This window comes from Lates calcarifer, linkage group LG14, assembly GCF_001640805.2.
Source record: "Lates calcarifer isolate ASB-BC8 linkage group LG14, TLL_Latcal_v3, whole genome shotgun sequence".
Lineage (NCBI taxonomy): Eukaryota > Metazoa > Chordata > Actinopteri > Centropomidae > Lates > Lates calcarifer.
Window position 1 is genome coordinate 5,775,295 of NC_066846.1, and position 24,246 is coordinate 5,799,540.

General features: G+C 42.0%; 1 protein-coding gene across 1 annotated transcript in view; it reads right to left on the minus strand.

The window, feature by feature from the left end:
* Positions 1-22,870, minus strand: part of sema4f (sema domain, immunoglobulin domain (Ig), transmembrane domain (TM) and short cytoplasmic domain, (semaphorin) 4F) — a 50,704-nt gene extending 27,834 nt beyond the window's left edge. Inside the window, exon 1 of the mRNA XM_018684948.2 lies at positions 22,022-22,870. Coding sequence (XP_018540464.1) covers positions 22,022-22,130 — 109 coding nt within the window. The 5' untranslated portion in view covers positions 22,131-22,870. The remainder of the gene's footprint in view (positions 1-22,021) is intronic.
* Positions 22,871-24,246: the final 1,376 nt, after the last annotated feature.

Here is a 24,246-nt window from a genome sequence, read left to right on the forward strand (position 1 = left end):
GACGATCTAACTGTTCTTGGTTTTGTGTGCCACTATTGATGTGACCAAAGGCTGCAGCAAACATGGATCCACTGTATACTGGAAAACACTGAGCTAAACACTGAACACATACATATTCAAAATGCAGGGGTACTACTCAAACTATAACGCCCAGTAATCCCATGAATCAATAGATTAACATTATCTCACACTCCCTCTCTCTCTCTCCCTCTCCCTCATATGATTAATGTGTGACCAGAAATCAATGTGTGGGTGGATGAAGAGCACGAGGGCTTCTTTTTATTGTCTGTGTGCACCAGTGTGCACTCTTTGGATAGATGTTTGTACGAGACAAGAATCTGACAGTGAGACCTGGAAAATACCACAGACACGGAGCTGTTTGTCTCTAACACCCTTTTAGGACATGTCTGCGTTAGCCTCTTGAGACACACACACACACACACACACACACACACACACATTAAGCTAAATAAATCCTATATGTGCCTGCAAGGTCATGATAACGTGGGTTTGACATTTAGAAAATATCACTTGTGAAGGAAATGCAAACAGCCACATATACTAAACTAACACACACACACACAAAGTGATGTGTGAGAGAGATGGCGAGTTTCACCTTTAACATGGACTGTCCCATGAGTGGGTTTCACCTCATGCTATATCTATAAAGACCACAATACCCATGAGCTACTTCCCTCCCCCACACTCAGATGGTGTATACAATCTGATGGCTGCATGCTCATATCTTCATCGTACTTGCACACTCTAAGGCTCGATAGCTGTAGACAATGCATGCGTCATTCAGAGATGTTCACTGTTTTATACTTGCATGATGTGTATGTATCTTTTTTATTTTCCACTTCTAACCCGCCTGACAGTTGTATCAGCTGCCTAAGCTTGCTCAGAGTGCCAGGTTGTTCAGATTTGAGAGGTGTCCTCATCAGCACCAGCCAGGAGACAGCTAGCTTAACTTAGTATAAAGACTGAAAGCAGAGGGAGACAGCTAGCCTGGCTCTGTCCAAAGGTACCATCACCTCTAAAGCTGTACAAAAAACCAAAGCTTAAAACATTATTAATGGAGGTTATGTGCTGGACTATTTCTTGAAGGGATGTTCAGTGACTTCCTGGAGTTACATCATCACCATGAGGCTGGAGAGGAGAATCTACGAGGTTACTATACCCAACCAAAAAATAATCAGGCATATAACCCCCTTTAAAACCACAACTTGAGGTGCTGGTAGGTGGATTTTGTTACCTTTTGTATCAAGTCTTTAAGCTAAGTTAACCATCCTCTGGCTGTAGCAATGTATTTAGCAGACAGACATGGGAGGAGTGGTATTGTTCTCATGAGGTATACACTGTGTGTGCTGCACACTGTGCTGCAGGATTTGTAATATGTTAATACTGTACCATTGTACTTACACAGTGACAACTATGATCAATAGAGGTTGCAAATGTTGGAGACAATGTGAGCTATTGTTCATGCATATGTGTGTATATATTTATCATGCAGATGTGACTATACACTGAGCAGCTCAGTTACAGTAGATACACATTAGATGCTGCTTACTGGAGAGTTTACTTTCATGGGCTTCGATTACTGTTAATAGAATCCTGACACATACAGATTGAGGAGAGCACCAACACACACACACACACACACACACACACACACATAAAACAAGAATAAACAATTGAACACAGTACATTTAGTCATTTATCATGTCAGAAGGGTTGCCTCTATCCATTTATCTATCCCCTCACCCCCCCTCTCTTAAACACACATGCACCACCCTCTCACACACACACACATGCAATGACAAATTGCTGACATTGGTAGAATATTCTCTGTGTCTGAAGATGAGATTCCCACTTCATGAGTCCAGCTCCCTAACCTGATTTCATATGTCTCCTCCTCTTTTTCTACCTCTCCCTTGGGTCGAACTCTTGCATGCACATACACACACACACACACATGAACGTGTTTGTGTATGTGCCTGTGTGCATCTTCGTGTGCTGAGGTCTAACGGCCATTTCCCACGATACCCTGCAGCTCCAGGCTCCTCTGTGATGTCATCGTCACTCTGGGCGACAAGGGGAAATAAAGAGGCGGAGCTTTCCTTCCTGACCCCATCTCCAATACAATGGACACACACACACTCTGTTTTTGTACAGGAAAAACTCTCGCATGGATTTATGCAAAGAACTGGGTGTATGTAAACATGTGTGTGTCTTCCATGCTTTATGAACTGCACTCTGCTGTTCATGTTGTGCCGAGGAGTCATAAGCAGAACTAAATCTGATGCACTGATGGTTTGTAGGTACAGAAATAAGTCAATAAGCAGAAGTTTGGGGTTTTGGTTCAGTCCATTAACAATGATGTGTACAGTTAAAAAATGTGAACCAAAAGCAAAGCAAAGGCCACACTGCACTGACTGCTCTGTCTGACTAACTTCTCATGTGAGGGGGAGTAAAATTAGAATAAAGAGCGCTTTAGTATCAAAGGTGGGGACATAAAAACTGTCACAGATTAGAATTTTTTAAAAGATACCAATGACAATAGATTTAGTGGAAAGAGCTTGCAGACTTCCAGTAAACTGGTCTCCTCAGGTTAAGAGGGAGAAACAAGTTTGGCTGCTCATTTGTGCTTCTCTTGAAATGCATTTGATCCAGTTCTCCTTACAAACTTTGCAATAGCACCAGAGTGCCAGGGCACACAATGTCACACACTCAAACACACAAAAGCTGGTCATGAAGACTTAATGGTTTTGATTTCATGGATCTTCACAGGGGAATACCCTGACTTTTTTTTAAAGAGTGACATTAGTTAAAACAGATTTACACTTAAACTTTAAGTGTCCCAGTGCACCCAAAGGTTGTTGTTGTTTCCTGCTGTAAGATGATGCTGACAACTACGCTTTCCAAGGCTAAATGAGGTCCTCTTGTGATGAGAACAGCTCTTGAACTTTTCTCGGCTGATTAGGCACCAGAGTCCCTTTACGTAAGTAAAAAAGGAGAAGAAAATGGCTGAACTACAACTACTTACAATGCAAATGTTGTATCACAGAAGTTTTTCGCCCGTTTTTAATGTTCAAATAAACAATTTAAGAAAATATATTAAATTGAAAACTAAAATAACAAGCCTGTAATATAATCTACACACACAAATACATAGATAAGGAGAATATTTAACTTCAACATACTGTATTTGCTAGGATAGAGAGGAAGCCGCTCTCATACATACATACTGTACACTTGCCTTTGGGCTGTTATGGAGAACACATGTCCCCAGGTATTATCCGCCCCCTCACTCATTGCTGCCAGTCATACACACACACACACACACACACACACCTGCAGGACCTGCTCTACAACTGTACTGATTAATGTGTGTGTGTGTGTGTGAGCCCGTGTGTTGAGTAAGACCAAAATTGGGTCAGCCCAGGGGGGTCAAACAACAGTCACAACCTGCCAGCTTTTCACTGTGCCAAGAAACAAGATAAGGAAGAGAAATAAAAAAGCAGACAGACAGTTTAAGGGTGTGGAGCTACAGCCGCTCTGCAGTGTAAGGTAGCCAACTGCATTAGCCTGAGCCTTTTCCTGGAATACAACTTATACAATGGCAAAACAACCCTCCATGACTTTCTTCCTCTAACTGCTGGGTGACTAACTGACATTCTGCAGCAGGACTTGACCTTGTTTTTGTTTAAATACATCATTCTCTCTGCTAAACCTTCAAGCCAAGCCAGAGGTCAGTAAATTACTTCACATAAATTAGATTGATGTATTTCTTTGTTGCTGTGTTTGTTTCTGCATTAAGGGTTGAAGAAAGACCAGTTACATAACACTGCACATTCGTTCAGTAATACTTAATAATGCATTTGTATACAATATACATTATCAACCTAATAACACATTATGATGGATTTGCTTTCCTCACATTTACTTTAACTGAGAGAGACCTCATATTTAGCAGATATTATACAAGAAATCAACAAACTTTATTGTTACATTAACAGGCAATTATGGAATGGATTTAAAAAAAAATCTGTATTCGTTGTTTTCTCAGGTGCTTCTGGAGCTGTTTTACCACCATCCACAGTTAACTTTCAAAAGTCACTTTTCCAGTGTAAGCACACTACATACTCTATGTAGTTGGCCTTGTACAGCCTTAGAGGAGGGACACATCTCATGACAAGAAAAATTACGTTATCCTTATCTGTGAGTTTTTGAGAGGTCAGAAGTCATTTAAATTATATTTTGTAATTTACAGGCAAAAAAGTTCACAAAAAGCCCTTTCTAATGCTTGTAAAGCTAACTGCTGTCAGTGGATTATAATAACAGAAGGCAGCCATGTAAGAATATTAGCATTATTATCAACTCAAAGTGTCTCCCATTTGGATTGTGGACAGTGGGAGGACACTCTTAATGCAGATTTTGGTGAGTAAATAGGATTGTGCAATATGACACGTCCCACTGTCTCTCCTATTTCCAATGGAAATTACACCCTTGGCTGTTGTGACCATTAAAAGCCAAGTGTCCTGTTGGAGTGTCCTTGAGATAAGAAACAGTTAAAGTTGAAATAATACTAACTGTATTGAAAACTTTTAGAAAACACAAGCATGTTGCAGAGCAGGATTGTGTTTCTTTTGCTGCATTGACCTGCACGTTCCTCTGTCTCATTAACCTGTTTTCCCTGCTGTCACTATGGTCCCACAAACTCTCCTGTTCCCTCCCTGATTGGTCTGAAGTGTGCTGTGCTTTGTTAGCACAAAGAAGCGTGAGTCAGCTCAGTGCAGCATCACAAGGCGAGTGATTTACGTTCCCTTCAGCTGCCTTCTGTGGCAGAACTACAACCCATAACTCCAGATGACTAAAAGGAACTTGCTAAACTGCAGCTGGGTAGAAAAATAGAAGCAGGAGCCAGGACTTTATAAAGTATTGAAAGGATGAGTCTCATTACATCCTCCCTTAGCCTGAGGAGACACTGTGTTGGAACAAAAACTCTGGAGAGCTGCTGTGTTGTTACATAATCAGCACTAAAGATCAGTCATTCATGTGTGAGGACAGTGTGTGTCAGGCTGGGGAGCAGAAACACACACAAGATGAGTACACAGTTTACAATGCATACACAGAATGTCTCGTCCTCTCTCTCTCTCTCTCTCTCTCTCACACACTCACACGCACACACACAGCAGTATAATGATACTGACGTGGACAGCACCAGCTTTCACTGCACATCTAATTGATGTTGACCTTCCAAATAAAGACAGCAGATCTCTTCTGTGCTTTTAATTTCCCTTCATGTCTGAGCAAATAAAAATAAATCCCTCCCTTCTTTCCCTCTGTCACTTTCATCTCCCTCTGAGGGAAAAGGTAGTTTCTTAAAGTTAAATCTCCATCTCTCTCTCTCTCTCTCTCTCTCTCCTCTGCCCCCTCCCTTCACTGTGACTTTCCCCTCAGCCACCTCTCTCTCTCTCTAACAGGGCCCGGCTCCATCCACTGTGCGAGCCAGCAGGGGTGGTCGCTCTCATCTAATAAGCCCCTGTCACACAGATTAATGCCTGCTGACGATAAATCCCCCCCACCGGATCAGGTCGAACCAACTGTCTGCTTGATTAAACCCAAAGGGAGAGACAGAGCGGGTCACACACTGAGGGGGAGAGAGAGAGAGAGAGAGAGGGAGGAAGAGAGAGAAGGAAAAAACTCCCCATCGGTCTACAGGACATGACAGCTCGTCTTGACTTCCTGCCCTTGTTTCTCATCTTTCTCCTCTCGTCTCATCCACTTTTCATTTTCTCCTGGTGATGAGAAAATGTCCTCAACACCTCTCTTTCTTTCACTCTCTTCCTACTTTGTCTAAACTCCAATCCTTCCATCTATGGACACAATTTCTACAACAATTCCATTTCTCATATTCCTTCTCTTCATGTCAGTCCACCTTCATTCTTCTCTATATACACTTACATTTTGTTATTGTGACCATAATATGTACTGAGTAGTGGAGAGTAACTAAGACATACTCATATACTATATATATACTTACTTAAGTGAACTTTTGAATGGAGGACTTACAACAACAATAAGAGGGAAACAACTGTTTTAATCCTCTGTGCCCCCTGCCTTCATAATCACTAAACTGCCTCAAATCCTCTCGTTCATTGCAGTGGCTTCACACATTCAAAATCCCTTTCCACCACCCAAACAACCACCCGGCAGGTCTGATTGGTTTTTATTTGTTTGTGCAGATCACACTCTTACATAACACACAACCACGTACAGATGAACAAATAGTCACACATGCAAAAGACGACCGACCAAAAACAAGATCTGTGGAATTCCAGCGAAACAGCACCACCCTGTCTAGGTCTATTTATTTACACATTACAGCGTACACATCCACCCGTACATATGGCTACACCTGTCCTGTTTGTGGGCGCACACCTGGGGGGAGGAGCTTAACAACTCCTCCCTTCAGAGAGACAGTAAACAGAAACAAGTGAAAAACAAGATGGAGGGATTTTAAAGCAGAGAGAAAGGTTTACAGTTTATTTCTTGTGCCTGCCAGCTTGTGAGAGTTTGTGTGTGTGTGTGTGTAGATGCAAGTGTGTATGTGCATGAACATTTTGTGTGTGCATGCGTGTATGTGTGTGTGGGTGCGTGTGTGTGTGAGGGTGAATTTGGTCAGCTTTCTCCAAGCAAAGCAAGATTAATGACCCTTAGCTCATTCCTGGCAAATACCAAGATCCCTCTATGTGTGCGTGTGTGTGTGTGTGTGTGTGTGTGTGTGTGTTTGACCTAACAAGGAAAGCTTTGTCCATATAATGGCTTTCAGCTGAACCTCAAGCAGCTGATCAGCTTCTGTGTGTGTGTAGTTAACTGGGGAAGAACTTTTACATATTATATTTCAGCATTACAATTGTGACTTGCATTTTTAAAGGACTAAGCTCTTATAATGATGTGTCATTTTTAGTTTCAGTGTGTCAAAAATAAATTGTCTGCTGCCGACAGTTTCCTCTCCAGTCTCCAGTTATTTTCATAACATTAGCCATGCATGTTATTTGACATCTTTATCAGTGGTTGATGGCTGCGAGGCCAATATAACAGCACTGACTGCTTCACAATGGTTGGGTTGGCCTGGTGACAAGCCATCAGCTAACACACACACACCCACAGACACATGCAGATAAGCAAAGAGAAAAACACATGAACATGCAGTATAATGTGTGTATAATCTGTGTACAGCATTGCATGAGCACAAACACACTGCAGAGAGGTCAGCGTTAAATCCATAGTGTGGGCTTCTGGCTTATTCATAACAGCTCTTCACATCAGAATCAAACAGCATGCAAATACTCACCATACAGTATGTATAGCTCTTGTGAAGGCACACACACACACACACACACAAAAACACACACTTGAGCGCACAATTCAAGCTTGTCTAAAGCGATCCACTAAAATAACAGACGGTAAAAAGGTTAGGAGTGAATAATTGACTAGTTCATTAACTCTCTCTCTTTCTGTCCCTCATTCCCTATCTTGCTTAACCAAACATGTTTCACTCTACAGTTCATTCTACCTTTAGCTCACTACCTGCTGCAGCTAAAATCCTTGTGTTTGTTCAAATAATCTGGCACTGGAAGTTCACACCTTTTCTGCTGTTTTTAGTACTTCAATGCGGTGACATCAACAGTAAAATGAGACATGGGTATGTTTTTCAGCTTTTCAAATATTTTGCTGTGTGGCATTATGTTACAGTTGATGCTCAGGAATTATTGTCATCATTTTAACACCCTTCAACTGTCTCAGATTTACAGATTATAGCTGTAATAAAAGCAACCTAAACTGGGAAATTAAAATTTAACACTATAAACTGTGCTTGACATCACATTTTATATAGATCTGAGAGCACTTCTGTCTCACTCCTGTCCCGAGTCTTTCTGTGTATCTCTGAGGGCGTCTCTGTTTGAATTACAACAATGACATGCAAACTCACTGCCCATTCATAATGCAAACCAGTCAGGCTGACTAAACCAAACAAACCCACAGTATGATGTTCAATGTGACTTGGAGTATACATATATGTATATATATATATACAACAACAACAATTTTCAAGACCAGTAACTTTAACTGAAAACAATTAGATCTGTCTCAGTGGCGTGTTAGCCCCATCTCTCTAACTCTTTCCACTTTAAATAGTGTGTTTGCTGACATTTATAGAGGCTATTAATGGAACTATGCCTTTAAAGCTAAATGAATTCAGCACTTTGTATGCCCCACTTTTCACCTTCAACTGCCATCACCACTTCTGCAAATGTGTGTGTATTTTGTGTGTGTGTCTGATGACTCAGGGGCAGAGTTGGATACAGTGTATTGTATATGATACTACAAACATACACCAGTATGCTAGAATGCACATGCAGCAAAATGCAATATTAATGCACCTAAATGATGGGAAAACACAGTGCTTTTATGCACCCACATGTGGGCATATTTTTGCCAAGGTGCTGTGTGTTATTTGGTACTGGCAGACAGAGTGAGAAAAAGGATGATATTGGTATTCCAGCAGTCTCTCACATTACCCCATAAAGATTTTCACAAGTTTAAGTGCAGAAAATATCTGTCTCTAATTTCTTGTTTTGAGTTCAAGTGCAGCTCTTTTACTCTTATGAGCACATAAAACAACTTAATAGACTTGTAAAATATATAGCTTTTCCACAATATCCCTCAGTAAAGCTGCTTTTTTATATCTATATCATTTTGTTCACATGCAAGGATTGATCTGCACTGGCTGAAATCACTCACTGTCTCCTACAAATTCACAATTACCCTCTACCTGTTGAAACAAAGCATGTGCGAGACTGCTGCGGCGTTGGAAAATCCTGTTAACACAGCTCAGTACAGTACATGGTGCAGCTCATTATTTGGTGTTGAGAAGATTGTTTACACAGGTAGGTACATAACAGCTCCCTGGGCTCCCTGAATAAGCCATTAATACTGTTCATTCATCAACACTGAAAACTTGAGGCAAATAACACAACCAGCCTAATCACGTCTGATAGACTCACCATCCTAATAGCTCTGCCTATTGTTGTGTGTTTTCTGACATGTGTGTAATTAGGTCACCTGACTAAGACCGACTTCCTATTCTCACACACAAACACACACATGGATTTCCTCTGCACATAAACCTCCACACACACAAGATCCTGCCAGTGAAAAGCTGGATGTGTGTGCTTGTGTGAGAATAGGATACACATGGACACACTCAGACAATCATAAGCAGTACATTAACACCCTGCCAGTGTTTCTTAAAGTAGCCACCTATTAACTGCATTATACCACCAATGTACACACAAACACACAAACACACACAAGAAAAACTCATTATCAAAGTAATTCACATTAGGTACCAAACTACAAGCTTATTAGCAGATGTCACACTCTTAAACTCCATCTTAAGCACACACACACACACACACACACACACACACACACACACATGCACAGTTTGACCTAACCCATATGTTTGGGTGGGATAAGTCCACATCACCTCTTAGTGGATTTAATGCTTTAAGTTCTTTCAATTTAGTTCCCTGTTTGTGCAGGCTCTACATAATAACACACAAACAGTCCCATTAACAGACTGCTGTCTATTCCACTCCCTATTAGTTTGACTTTCGTTTACTAAATTTAAATTGATGCATGTACTTGTTTAAGCCTAGTTCATGGAAACAGGTGAGGTCAGTAAACAGGAAAATCTAGATGTAATGTTTTCTTTCATCAAAGACAATTTAGATGATACGCAGATACTCTTTGTCGTAAAGCAGGTTATACTTTACGTATATACTGAACTAGGATTACAATTAACAATTATTCCATTATATATTAAGCTGTCATTATTTGTGAATTGACTTATCATTTAGTCTTTGGCATATTAGAAAATAAGGAAGAAATGACCCACACAGTTTTCCACAGCTCAAGGTGATGTCTTAAACATGTATTTTTTCAATTTATAACAATGTTAAACTGAGAATGCAGCACATTTTCACATATGAGAACCTGATAACAGACATTTGGCATTTTAGCCTCATAAATAGCTTAAAGTATTAATCAATTATCAAAATTGTTGGCTAATTTATAGACTAATCATTTAATTAGCATTAACTGGACTAATTGTTTCACTCTTGATTTAATCCTCAGTTTTCTGCTCACAAAGTTTGCAGTTTTGCCACTGATGTGACTGTTCCACCAGAGGTTTCTAATGCCATGAATGCTTTATTTAGCTTGAAAAGTATGAGAATTTTCTCCAGTCATATACTTCATTCTTCATTTTATTTCAAGAAATCGAATCACCAAATTCAGAGATATGTTTTTATTTGGACAGTGAGGGACTGTGAGATAGTACTGATGTAGGTTTACTTTACCTCTCTAACATTACTCAGGATGCAATGTCTTATCTAATTCAGTAAACTTTCTGGTATATCTGCTTGCAATCTCCATATGTATGCAGTAACATGCACACTGTGCTGATGTACATTTATATGTTTCCTCTGTGCCTTTGTACCATATCAGGCAGCCTGATATTAATCTCATCTGGACTGCTGGGATCTCATTTCCATTCCACCCCATGTGGACAAGGGCGCCGTTATATAAAAGCACTTAAGCTGATGAGATCGCCCAAGATGCAGGCTGCTGTGATGTCATGATGCCATCTGACTGTGCACTCTGTGGTATGATGTCACATAGTTAATTCTAACTTTTAATCATGATTGGATCTGTGTCCCACAGTTTAATCAAGGAATTGTTTCACATTGTGTCTGACTTCACACGTCACAAAAAAATCTATTGTATCTCTGGATAGGTTGAATATCTTTTTCTATAGCTATAGTACCAGTGCATTCTACCATATATTTCATTCATTTTGCATCTAAGAACATAACACACACACTGTTTTCTGTACTTTTTCAAACACAAAATGTCTGTGAGCATTGATCTCCTCTCTCTTCCCTCTAAAAACAAAGGCTCAGTTAATGTGCTCTTACAGTGATGCCACCGTCTCCACCTATGAAGCTCCTGTGTAGTGCTGTGTAATGTTGACATGCTTTCTAGATCAGAGTGATAATGCTTTTAGGGAGGTTTTTCCTGCCTTAGTGATGTTGTGCGCACACACACACACACACAGAGTCACACATTTTAGGGAGCCTGTCTTCCATTGTAATGTTAAGCTAAAAGATGAAAGTATGGTGTCAGTCTGGCTCTAAAGACCCTCTCTCTCTTTCTGTATTCCCCCTGGACACACACGCTCTCACACACACGCACAAAGTACACATACAGGCTCAGCAGACACCTCAATTATGATAATGTGGATCAGCATTAATGTATCCTTACAGCACGGCTGGCTTTCAACAATGTTGTGTATGTGTGTGTGTGTGTGTGTGTGTCCCAGACAGCAGGAGAGGAGGGGCAGCTACTGTATCTCATTTAACACAGGTTACTCCCTCCAGGAGAGCAAAATGCTGAGGCCTTCAGCATTTTTACCTTAACACACACACACACACCCAGGGATAAACACACAAACAAACATGCTCAAAGTTTCATATAAACGCAACAAAGGGAAAAAAATGAACAAACCAGCCGGTGTCTGTTGAGGAAAGGATCAACTTAGACAAAGGAAGGGACAAGACGAGGAGAGACTAAAATAAACAAAGAAAAAAATGCGGGGAGTCTAGCGCTTCATTTCAAAAGCACACAAGCCTCAGGGAGATGAACCTACTGTGTGTGTTTTTGTGTCTGTGTGCACTGTATTCGTGTGTCACAGTTTCAACAGTCCAGATGGCATCGAATTTGTGCAGAGGAGACTCAGATTATACAATCTAAACAACGTAAAACATTCAAAATACATCAGAATTCCCAGAGACAAAATATGCAGCAGTGCAAGGGGAGAGGCAGCTTTTCAGTAACCAAACTATTCAGAAAATATGTACAAAATGTACAAAAAGTGTCCTTTGTAAACTCAAATCATTTGTCTACACCGGTCACACTAACACTTGTGTTATTGTCCCTCACTTGTGCACTGTCTGAAGCAGGATTAGTGCAGCAGAAGTCCACAAGGATTATTTGGGAAAACATCCTTGGGTCACTTCTCAACAACTGCCCCTCACGAAAAGGTGTTTCCCCTCTCTCATCTCTGCTGTAGCTCTTTCATCACAACCCTGCTGTTTCTTTCTCCTCCTTCTACTCGTCGTCTTCCTTCCTCCTCAGCCCCCCCACCTCCCACCCCCTTCCTGCCTCCCTTCTTCTTCCTCCCTCCTCCTCTTCCAGACTCCCTCCCTCCCTGTAATTACCACCTCAGACTCCAATTAAAAGAAACCACAATAAAGAGAGCAGAGGAGGGAGACCGAGGGGCAGGAGGGGAAGGGAAGGAGAGGGAGGATGGCAGAGAGAGAGAGAGAGAGAGAGAGAAAAGGGGGGAAACAGAGGGGGGAATTTAATGAGTGGTTTGTCCACACACAGACAGACACACTCATATACATAAAGTCATATACTCCAAATCTGATATAAGTGAAACGCTTCAAAAACTCAAGCTTTTCAAAAATAGCAAAAGATAAGAGAAATGTTTTTAAAAGAACAGGAAGCATGTGTGTATGTATGTGTATGTGTATGTGTGTGTGTACACATCTGCATGTATGGGTATGGATGTGTAAATGTCTACATAGTGTGTGTGTGTGTGTGTGTGTGTGTGTGTGTGTGTGTGTGTGTGTGAGGCAGCCTGCTGACAGTTTTTCCTTTGTGTTACCCCCGGTCTGTTTCCTGCCATTAAGGTTCCCAGTGTTGCCCTGCTTTCCTCAACAGCGCACACACACACACACACACATACATAAACACACATACACCATTATACACACACAGCGAACTGAGACAGAAGGTCAATATACCAAAAGAGAATGATGAAAACAAGAGAGAACTGAAGATCAACAAGTCATGGAGAGAGAGACAACAACACAGTCAATATGTACTTTTAAAACTGACCAGTGCATACACACACATACACACACAGTATATTACCAAAGAAACTCTCTACAGCGGAAGACACTAACAATCAATAAACACAAAGTAGGAACAGCAGGCTAGCCCTTACTGTCAAGCTGTCTTTGTGTTTGTGTGTAAGGGTGTGTGTGTGTGTAGGGAAGAAATGGGCCTCATGGTTATGTGCCAAACAAGGCTGCCAAAAGACACACACACACACAAACACACAGATACACAAAAAGAGCGAGAGAGAAAGAGTGCAGAGAGGTGGTTTGATTTACTAGGCTGCCAAAGCGAGAATGGGCACAATACACAGAGAGGAAATAGATATCTGCGTGCAATACACACACAGTAGCCTCAGACAGTCTTATCAGTTTATTTTTATTTAGGAGATCCATTACTCAGCTTCACTTTGCAGACAGTGAGTGTGTCTGCATGCATGTGTGAGTGTGAGTGTGTGTGTGTGTGTGTGTGTAAGTGTGTGCGTGTGTGTGTTCCATATAGGAGTTGCTGTCCTGATGTTATGACCAGGTGTGTTACCTTGATCATAGCAGGAGTGGCAAGTTGCTCTGTATAACACTGTTTGTGTGAGTACGCGTGTATGAACACACACACACACACACACACACACACACAGAGTTTTCCCCAGCTTAATTGAACTGTAAATTAACCTAACACCATGTATGGAAACCTGGAAACCGGTTGAACACTGGTTGACAGTGTGAGCCAGTTCCACCTGATGATCCAGTTCTGATGGAAGGTGAAAATTCAGAGCAACTAAGTGTGTGTTATTATCCTTTTCCCATATATTTGCCCTGTTATCACCTGGCTAATAAAGATAAAGAGGTTTAGGTCAATTGGTTTTACAGTTACATATAGTTACGTATAGTAATAGAGAGTATAAACAAAGCAAATTGTACCATCTCTCCTCACACTTGGCACTCAGAGTAAATTAAACTGACACTGTAATGAAATCAGACATGGCCTGCCACAGGGACATGGGGTGAATATTATCTGCTGGGCTCCTGTTACCTTCCTGTTCCCTCCAGTCTCTATGTATTTACAGTTTTACTACGCTGAATTACTTCAATTTACTGTAACAAAAGGATCCTGTTAAATCAGGACCCACCGTAAGGCCATTATCTTATCAGCTGATATTGTGGTGCAGCAGTGCATATTTCTAAGAACACAGAGAGCCTGGGTATTTTTGCCCTGAAAATCCACAGTAACTGTGCTCACATTTTTGTATTTACTTTGTGTTATAAGGAGCTGGTGGCCCGCGCACACTGAGTTAGGATCAGGTAAGTTCTGTTGTGAGACTACAGCTGTGCAGTTGCTGTGTTTGCTGAGGAGATGAAAAGCAGCAGATTACTGATCCTTTCGTCAACTTCCTTAATGTTGTATTCACTATCAACAATCTCTCCTGGCATTTGAAACTTATGGGACATATCAGCCCACACAAGCAGCACATGCTGACCAATCACAGTCCTCACAGTCTATACATACTGTAGCCCAGTAACTGTAACTCCTCCTTTCAGCTTCATATCTAAGTATTTACAAGAGTTCTAAAGCAATATGTGAGCTTCTAAAACTGTGAAGAGTTTTTTTCGGAAAGTATAACAATATCTCAGTTTGAGTGCAAATATATTAATATTTCAATGTACGGTATTCATCACTGACATGTTAATAAATGCAGAAATTAATTCTGCAATGTTTCTCTACTTAAAGTACAAGTTAAACAGCCAAACAATTTTCCTTATCTTTATCATAGAATAATTAGTATAATAATAATAAGTATCATAAGCGCTGACCCAGTCACTGTATACCTTCACTAGTAAAATGTCTTGGGGGAGTTTGCACGGAAGCAGGAATACACGTGCTGTAAGAAAGCAGTAAAGCTGGAATTTACAAGACATTTCCTCTGCACTCAAACTCAGCAGTCTGCACACAGTGGCTTCGTCCAGCTTCCAACTGTCACTGGGAGTAAAAAATGCCAACAGGCACAAATCTGGAATAAGCTGACTGCTCGCTACTGCCCAGTGCAGCGCTGATGTGAGGAGTTTCATCACAAAATGTGCTGTCCACCTTTTCAACAAGCTCTTGTGACACCAACACTGAGAGAACAACATACTGTTCTTGTTACTTTATATGCGATTGTGGCCGCTGCAGGCAGCTGAAATGTGGAAATCAATTACCAAAAAGAAAGCATGGTGAGCCGAAGAGTGTTTTTGTTTGCTTGTGTTTGTGTCTAACTGGAAATGGCTCAAGGAAGTGTAGTATTCTACTCACGAGAGGAGAAAGAGAGAGAGAAAGCTGTGTGTGTTCATGTGTTTCCTTCCCCTCCCACACTGCTCCTGACAATCTCAACTGCCTCTATTATGAATCAGTTATTGATTAAATCCATAATTATTTTATGCATTTGGAATGTAGTAATGTGAGGTTTCATGACAAAAACAAACATGAAGAGAGGCAAATAGATGGAACATGCCTTCACACTCCAGTCTTTCCGTTAATGGACACACTCACTGACCTGAAAACACAGGAAGGCCAGATCTGCAGTCTGACTGACAGGCCAATCGATTGATGACTTCTGTTGATTCCAGACTTCCAATCAGTCTGAGTAAACAGCCACCAACTCTCTGAGGAGCGTCTCATTGTGACTGCAGTTGGGTGTGCATGCATGTCTTTGTATGTGTGAGACCTCCATGATGCTAACAGGTTAAGTGGATGCTGTCTGTGCCTCAACACAAGCAAGGTGACCCTGCGTGACCTCTGACCTTGTCTTAAACCTGTGACGTCCATCACCTCCTGCCTGTCTGGTTGGTATTATCCCAAATGAGACAGATCAATGACACTCTCTTTCACTGTTTAATTTCATCAATAACTATTAGGTTCTGTCTCTTTTCCCAAAGCTTATCAGATCTGTCTCTTATTTCCTTGCTCCCGTTCCTTTTAACTTCACCCTCCCTTCTCCTGCTTTTCATCCTTTTCACGGCTCTTTTCTTGGGTCGTAACATCACAACCATCTCTCTATCCCCTCTCATTCTCCTTCATGTCACCTTGAGTTGGCGAACAATAAAATCAATACTGATTAATATGACTGATGACAGTCCCAGACAAAGTCAGCAATACTGAACAGTGAGGTAGGAAACAGTCCTAAAACTCATTCTAACAAATGAAGTAAAACTTTAAATTTATAATGCCTCTGGGATTGTCCAGGTTTGATTAAAATACTAAAACAGCTTCACTTTAACTCAAAATTAAATAGAACAAGTGGTAGAAAAAATACAAACTCTACAGCTTTGACGTACCCCATGTGTCTAAATGCTGAAAATTGTTCTCTATGCATTATAATTGGTTTCAACTTGCTCTCTATCAGATGGGATTTTCACGCAACAGAGGGCTAGAAAGGAAGGAGATGAGGGCGGAAAGCAGGCGTGAATGCCAATGAGTTGATGATACATTCTTGAGCTGTACACTGACTCTAAAGCCCTGCAAAGGTAATACATTCTCAGTGCTTGACACACTAATGCCCTATCTGCGGAAGCCCTGAAGACTTCAACTCATGACACAGCACATTTCACAAGATTTTTATGAACGAGGGAGTGAGAACAAGGCTGGAAGGAGGAATGAATGAATGGGGATGAAAGAGAATTCCAGCAGCCCACCTACAATATCAGCCCACCATGTCGTTGACCCTCAAGTGTCTTGCGTTTAAACTGTCATTCTAGGTGGGAATAGACGCACTAGAAGAAGAGATGCAGAATTAGGGCCAGAGTGAAAAAAAAAAGCCACCAAGAATCCCAATCATGAAATCCTCCTGGGAATGCAACAAAAGGGGAATCTGCTTGCGTCGACTGTGTGTGTGAGTGTGCGTGGCCTTTGACATCTGACTCGGTTTGACCTTTACTCTGACAAGCTTCAGTCACACAAGTGCCTGTGTGGGCTGACCATTGACAAACAACGTGGGAGAGAGCGCGAACAACTATGTACGTGTGCACCGCTAATGTAATTCTCAGAATCACTGACAACGCCTGGACCTCATAGAGACAGCATTATGAGTACAGGCATATGAGAAGCTAATGAACTTTGCTGACGAATTTATGAAGGAGTGAGAGAACATTTTCTGTAGGTGGCTGATGACAGCCGGGAATTTACTCCTCTTATTCTTCATTTATTCACTTCCTTTCCCTCATGTTTAACTACTTTTGGTTTCAGTTTGATTAAATTCCTTCTTTTTATGAAATATTTCATTCATATTTAGCTCAATTTAAAACACCTTTTTTAACATATGCAGTGTCTGTAACCGTACAGGTGAGTCTGTTGTACCAATTAGTGATGGTTTATCTGACCTTAGCAACAAAGATAAACACAAAATGGAGGATTTGGAGGACAACAGAAAGAAGGGAAACTTGGAAATGAGACAGATTCAGACAGAGAAAAGAGAGATGTAGCTAAAGAGAAGAAAGATAAAGAGGTGCGAAGTTTTAAGTTAGAGACAAACCATGACATAAACCTTCTAATCAAGTGTGATATTTCTGTTGATGAGAGAGCTGAAGAAAAGAAGACAGGTTTTAAAATGCGGCTTTCTGTTATGCACTCAAACTATAGCCAGCAAAGAGCTGGGGCTTATCAGACAACACTAAAAGAAGCACTGAAAGCATTTCTGATGCCTTTCTTCATTCCCATGGTACCAGTCAACTCCACCAGGCCCTAGAAGAAGGAGAGAGATGAGGGGCTGAGAAAGAATAACAAAGAAAGAGAGAGAATAGGATGCAGGGATGAGAAAGAAGAAGGACTATTCTCTTTCCTTTGCATAACCACTGCATATTCCCTGGTGGGGGACAACAATGCAACCTCAACCCAAACACATAATCTACTGTAGTCCACATGTATTCTCACAGGCAAAACTCAGATCAGACAGTTTAGTGGTTACAGTCTTCCCGGTCTAATCCCCAGGCATTTCTCTGATATGGAAACACTGCAGTGGTGAGAATTCTGCTAATTTTCCATCAACATTATAAATTATTTCAACCGGGCAACTGATCAGCAAGGGGTGGGGGAGTGGGTTAAGCAATGATCTTTTCAACAAGTTCTCCAACCTAAATGACCACGTAGGTCATTTATCCCTACCCTCAGATATGAGTCGTGAGAGCACACCAGTGGCAGCGTATACGGCATATGACCTGACTTCCTCCTTTACTCACGTCATAATTACTCGGGCCACTAGAGATTGCCTATCGATAAAATGTAACCATGGGTCATTTTTTTAGGGGTGGACCATGTCAACCATACTGGTTGTGAGTTCAATTTTACATAATCATGAAAAAACATGCTGCCTTGGCTACGCTCATCCTACACAACGGAAGAAAAAGCTTTGTTTCTGAATGGAAACACAGCACAGTAAATGTCTTCTCACAGTTCACACAGTAATTTAATAAATGTGACTTTTGTTTGCGCCATCATCTGCTAACTCAATTTATCACGAGACTCCAAGCCTCATTAGACACAGACATCATCAATGATACTCCACTGTCTGTCACACCTCAAGACAAACTGTGGAACCAGAAGAAGAGCAGCGAAGAAAATTCCAATGAGTTGTGGATTTCATTTGAGCTTGATGGTTGAGGTTTGACGGTTTTCACACTTATCAATGATCATCATGACACATCAGACACTTCCTTATTTTCTTACCAGTATGAAGCAATAGTTTTACCTAGAACTTAAAATTCATGGGAAGCCCAGACCAGACCAAACCACAGATATAAAGAGATCTCTGGCCCCACCCACCACTCAGTAGTATGTAGTAAAATCGAGGCAGAACTGTAGCCTATTTTTCAGGTTTGCTTTGATGATCTTTGTTATACAGGACTCCCATCCGCCCACACACTCACATAGTTCACCGCTAGCCAAGTGTAAATGTTGGCACTAAAACAGAAAACTACAATAGAGAAATAAATCTTGTATCACTGAGAGCTACTGGAGTGAGAAATGTTTGAATAGAGATTCCGTTAAGCCACTGTTGACTACAAACAAAGAAAAAGTACAGTTTTGGTGAGCACGCAGGCGGTACAGTAGATGGACACTGGGTGGCCTTATAATGCTTATGTACCTGCATAGTTTCCGACTAATCATGCTAATCAAATTAGACGAAGCTCCTCTCTCCCTCACCATAAATGGACCCTGATCCATACAGTCTGTGCACCGCTGGGAGGCAGGGCCTACCCTTGTGTGCCGACACCCTAATGAGTTTCATGTGAGGAGCATTAAAACAGGGCTGCTAGACCAGTGAGACTGACTGGAGCAGGCAGAGGGGGCCACCCTCTGATCCTGTCACAACACACACATTAAAAACACAATATAAACTTCAGTGGAGTTGTGTTTCATGAATGCACAGGAGTATCATCAGGAGGAGGAATATCATCATAGAAATAATATCAGTACTCTGTACGTTAGGAATATGTTTCGATATTTATGAACCAAATGTTAAATATATAAAAAGCATGATTATGACCAACTACACAGCCTGGTTCGTGATTTCTTTAAATTAGAATCCTACACTCGGATGGTAACATCATTATGCAGCATGTAATTTCAGCCAAGCAGTTTTATGACTTCTCCCCAAACACTTAACCAGAGAGCTGGAACAATTCCACATCAGTCTAATTAACCGCACCACCAGTTAATATGAACACAGCTTACACATACAACAGGTACAGATGTATAACAGCAATGAAGCAATGAAAAATGAGGTATTCCTGTCAAAAATGAAACTGCTGAACAAGAGTTGGCCTATCTGTGCTGCTAGCTGCGACAACAGGGCATCACCAAACTCATCAGGAGTCATCCTCTAGTGGCAAGAGACCCCAAGCAGGACAACTGCAGTTTCCATTAGCTTCAACGCCCTATCCAGAGTGCCAGGCACTTGGATGTTATTGTACATGCAAACCAAGCTTAATACAAACACACACATATCACCTGACCAGTTGCTCATAACAACTACACAGTCTTACGTAAGAATCTCCCTTTAGATATCATAACACACATACAAACAGAGAAGCACACACACACTCTGCTGAGGAGGCAACCAGCCTTAGATGCATCTGATTTGACAGAATATCAGTGATGCTACATGAAATGCAAAATATTGATAGATTTCTTCAAGTACAGTTGTCCAGCACTGCTCTGTGGGGCATCATATCTGAATGTTTCCCTCTCTGTCTTTCTCAATGCTATTTGTTGGCACTGGCTCCGACTGTATTTGTTGTGGGGTCAGCATGCCACAGGCCTGGGTTGCGTAATGACACACAGAGACAGGGACCTAACTTACAGACACTGCATTCATTCAGCCGCTCAGCGTGAATCAACAGCAAGATGGAACTGTCTTAAGCAAGTATTTAGATGTAGGTCAATCACAGAAATACAAAGGGTTAAAGTACAATAAGCTCTGCTGCAGAGTGCAGCGCTGGAGCAAAGCCCATTAATACAGTCAGGTGACGGGAGTACAAGCTAATGGTCAATGGACACACAGTGACGCAACCTCTAAATCTTTCCTCCTCACTGCATCTGGGTGTAAACACGGTCACATGGTGGAGAGGGAGAGACAGCACCGAGAGCAAATAATCAGCCACAAAATATTGAGAGAATAAAAGAACAAAAAGACACAGGAGGAGCTAACAAAAGGTCAAATGGAGAGACTGCTCAGATAGTTATTACCCAGCAAACAAAGAGAATACACTCACAACATAGACAAATGGAGAAAGACAGATGCACTCACACAGACTGCAGTCCAATCTCCAAAGAGTCACAAAATAGCTAGCATATTGCCTCATAAGCTTCTTATTATTTTTGTTGTGATGGATGTCTCCTCTCATTTTCTGTTTTCCATTTTAACTGTCAGTCAGTTTGCAGAAAACAGGAAGGCTGGGAAGTCTACGCTGCTGACCCTGATGGTCACAGCACAAAGAGGGGGCTTGTTAGAAAGCCGAGCTCGTCTTCACTTCACTCTGACTTATAGCCATCCAAAATCTGTGTCTGCTTCTCTCTCACCCTGCATCATTTTCCCACTTAACATTTTTGAATATGGTTGTGAGTGTGACGCACAAAGCCACTTTTCAAGAAACCTAAGAGGGAAGAGAACCTATTTAAGCCCCTGCGTCCAGTCCGCTGAAGCGTCCCAGAGCAAGATGCTGATTCACTACCAGCTTACAGAGCCGCTGATCCTGACCTCTGCCTTCTCCAGACGAGGGCAACTGAAAAAAAAGACAACCCCCCCCCCCCCTACCCCCGCACGCATCAATCTCTCCAACGGGAAGCGCGTTTGACTGAACTGTCCCTTTAAATCTGAAAGCTGCTACGTGTCTGGATCGACCAGCAGCCCGGTGTTTTCTGCCCAGTCTGTGCACTTGTTGTTGGCGTTGAGGAGAACAAGTCTGGCACCTGCTTGCTTCGCCAGCATCACCATTTATCAAGCCACAATAAAGGCAGAAGGCAGCGCTTTGGCACCGCGCTCTGAGTGCGTAAAACAGCTGCGCAAAGCAGAGGTAGACTACACTAAAGCAGGTTTAACTTTGGGTTAAATGGTGTTTTGCGCCAAACACTGGCAAAGCTGATCATGCATCATTTCGGGCGTAATGTTTCAGCTGTGCATATGTTTTAATAATATCAGAAAACATGCAAACTCCACTGAAGTTGCAGGTGTTGCTCCAGCCTCGTGTGATTGTTGTGATTCGTGTTATCATCATCGTCCACATCATGAGTGAGGATGAGGAGGGAGATGAAACCATCTGAAACATCGTTTTAACTGCAGAGATTATACACTATGGCAAATTCAAAACACCCAAATCAAAGTGAAGAAGTTCCTCTCCAAAACGAAATAATTCGCTCTTTTAAAAATATCACTATCAGCCTCGATCATCTCAACTCTCTCTCTCTCACACACACACACACAAACAGATCGCTATCACGAGTGTTTGTTTTCCTTCACCTTGCCGGTTGTTTTCTCCTTCCAGTCCACCCAGGGTCGCTGCCCAGGAGGCTCCGGAGAGCAGACACAGCACCGGGAGCAGGATCAACATCACGCCGTCAGGAGTCATCCTGATTCGGCTCCTGCCCAGGTCCAGGAGCGTGGGGGGTAGGGGGTGGAGGTCAGTCCGATCTGATTTCAAAACCAAAGTCCCGGGCTCGTGGCTTCAGCTGCGATGCATCCTGTTCCTGATCTTGGCTGCACGGGTTTATCTGAGTTTAACAGGGCGCAGGGATCTGTCCAAGACAATGATAAATAAGTTGGGGTGACAGTTTCTAAATGCAGTTGATGCTTCTTAAATATTTTTATTCTGATATTCAGTGGCAGGTTACTCTTTTCCTGCAGCTACAGTCTGCACAAAGCGCAGAAGTGCGTGCATTCGCTCAGCGCAAGTGAGGGTTGAATTATCTACTACAGAAAAGCGACATGCTGAAAACCAGGAGATACACTCTTTTAGAGATATCTGTGGTGTATTCCAGTCACAAACTGTGTGTCAAAGTAATCCAAAGTAGCGTGCTCTCGTGCCGGAATAATGTCCAGTGTCCTGTGTTATAATAAAATGAAGCCTCGCTCTTATCCCCGCTCTGTGCCCCGGTGTCGCCGAGCCTGTCCCAACCGGCAGAAACAAACCGTTTTCAGTTTGAAATAATCTGAGAAAAATGAAAGCAAGAAAAGCACGTTTAAATCCGGGAAGAAGAAGGAAAAAAAAAACAAATCCCGAGCGCGCGCTGTGTCGGTGAGGCTCGAGCGCTGGTACGAGTGCACAGCGATATGAAGGCTTGTGACCGGCTCGAGATGTGCTGCTGTAAAGCCAACCGTCTCGCGCCCCGCCCTCCGGAAAAGGCTGCGCGAGGAGGACAACAGGTAAGATGATGTCACGGGGACAGGTGCAGACCTATTTTCCTTAGAAAGACGATTAATATCAAACTTCTCAGTTAAATGTTTGTTTTCTTTTTTGTGAGGTTCTTTAGAATATTTATTTCAGGAGTGGTAATGACTCGCAGCGGGGTCACACAGACTGTGTGTGTGTGTGTGTGTGTGTGTGTGTGTAATAGTAATTAAAAATAGCCATGATAAACAGCCTTTTAAAGATTGTACATTCCCTTCTAACCCTAACTCTGTGGTGTTGTTTCCTTAATCCACCTGTCAGTCATCTGACATCATACCCAGGGGGTGTGGGGGTGGACTTCCAAAGTAAAGATGATTAAACAGTAGATATGAGGTCAATGGTTTCCAGGCCTTAACCACACTAATATCCACAGAGCTGTTGTTTTCTACCATGTGCTGGTAATTTGTCTTGACATTTTCTTCTTCAGCCTCTCAAAAACATAAAGTCCTGTGATTTAAGGAGGTGATGACACACAGTTATTTGAAAAGCAATAAACTGCAGCTTCTTTAGTTTAGATATTGCTCAAGCCTGTTTTTTTTTTTGTTTGTTTGTTTGTTTGTTTTTTTTGATTAATTGTATAGCAGCCATCATTGCAACACTGAAAACATGTACATTCTCTTTCCCGCTTCCTCCCTTTTTTCTCCCAGGAGTAGGGCGGCACGGCTGGCAGTGCTGCCTGGCCAATTTCATGGGGCGGGGGTGCAGACATGTACCCCAACTCCGGGACAAAAGGGAGGGGTCACAGAGGAGCCCGGATTAAAGGATTTGGTAGATGGAGAGGGGGGGGAGGAGGAGGAGGAGGACAGGGGTCAGAGGTGAGGCAGCGATGATAAAGAAGAAGCCAAACGGAGCTAAGAAGTGAGCGGCGCCGTCTCTAATCGAGCCCGATTAGGCTCACACTGTGCGTGTCTCATCTTTACGCGGCCAATGACTTTTGAATGACGAAACATCACTCACTATCACAATAGATGTCTTCATTTGTGATGGCTGCAGAGGCCGTTGGAGCTGCGGGCACTTTAGCAACACCCCACCCTGCCTTCACCCATGACTTTTGGGTGGCAAGCTTATTTATCAGTGTCAGTGTGGAGGTCCTGATCCACGTCTGGGTCAGTTATTGTTTAGACAAACTGCAGTCCATCTGGGATAAAACAAATGAAAAGGATATTAATGCTTAAATTCAGAAAATATGAATGTCTTTAGTAGAAGTCTGTTTAACTTCTTTTAAGTGCTGCCCCCTTCTGGACAGGTGAGGCAACAACTAGAACTGATGATTCCTAATCCTGACCCTTGTACAAAT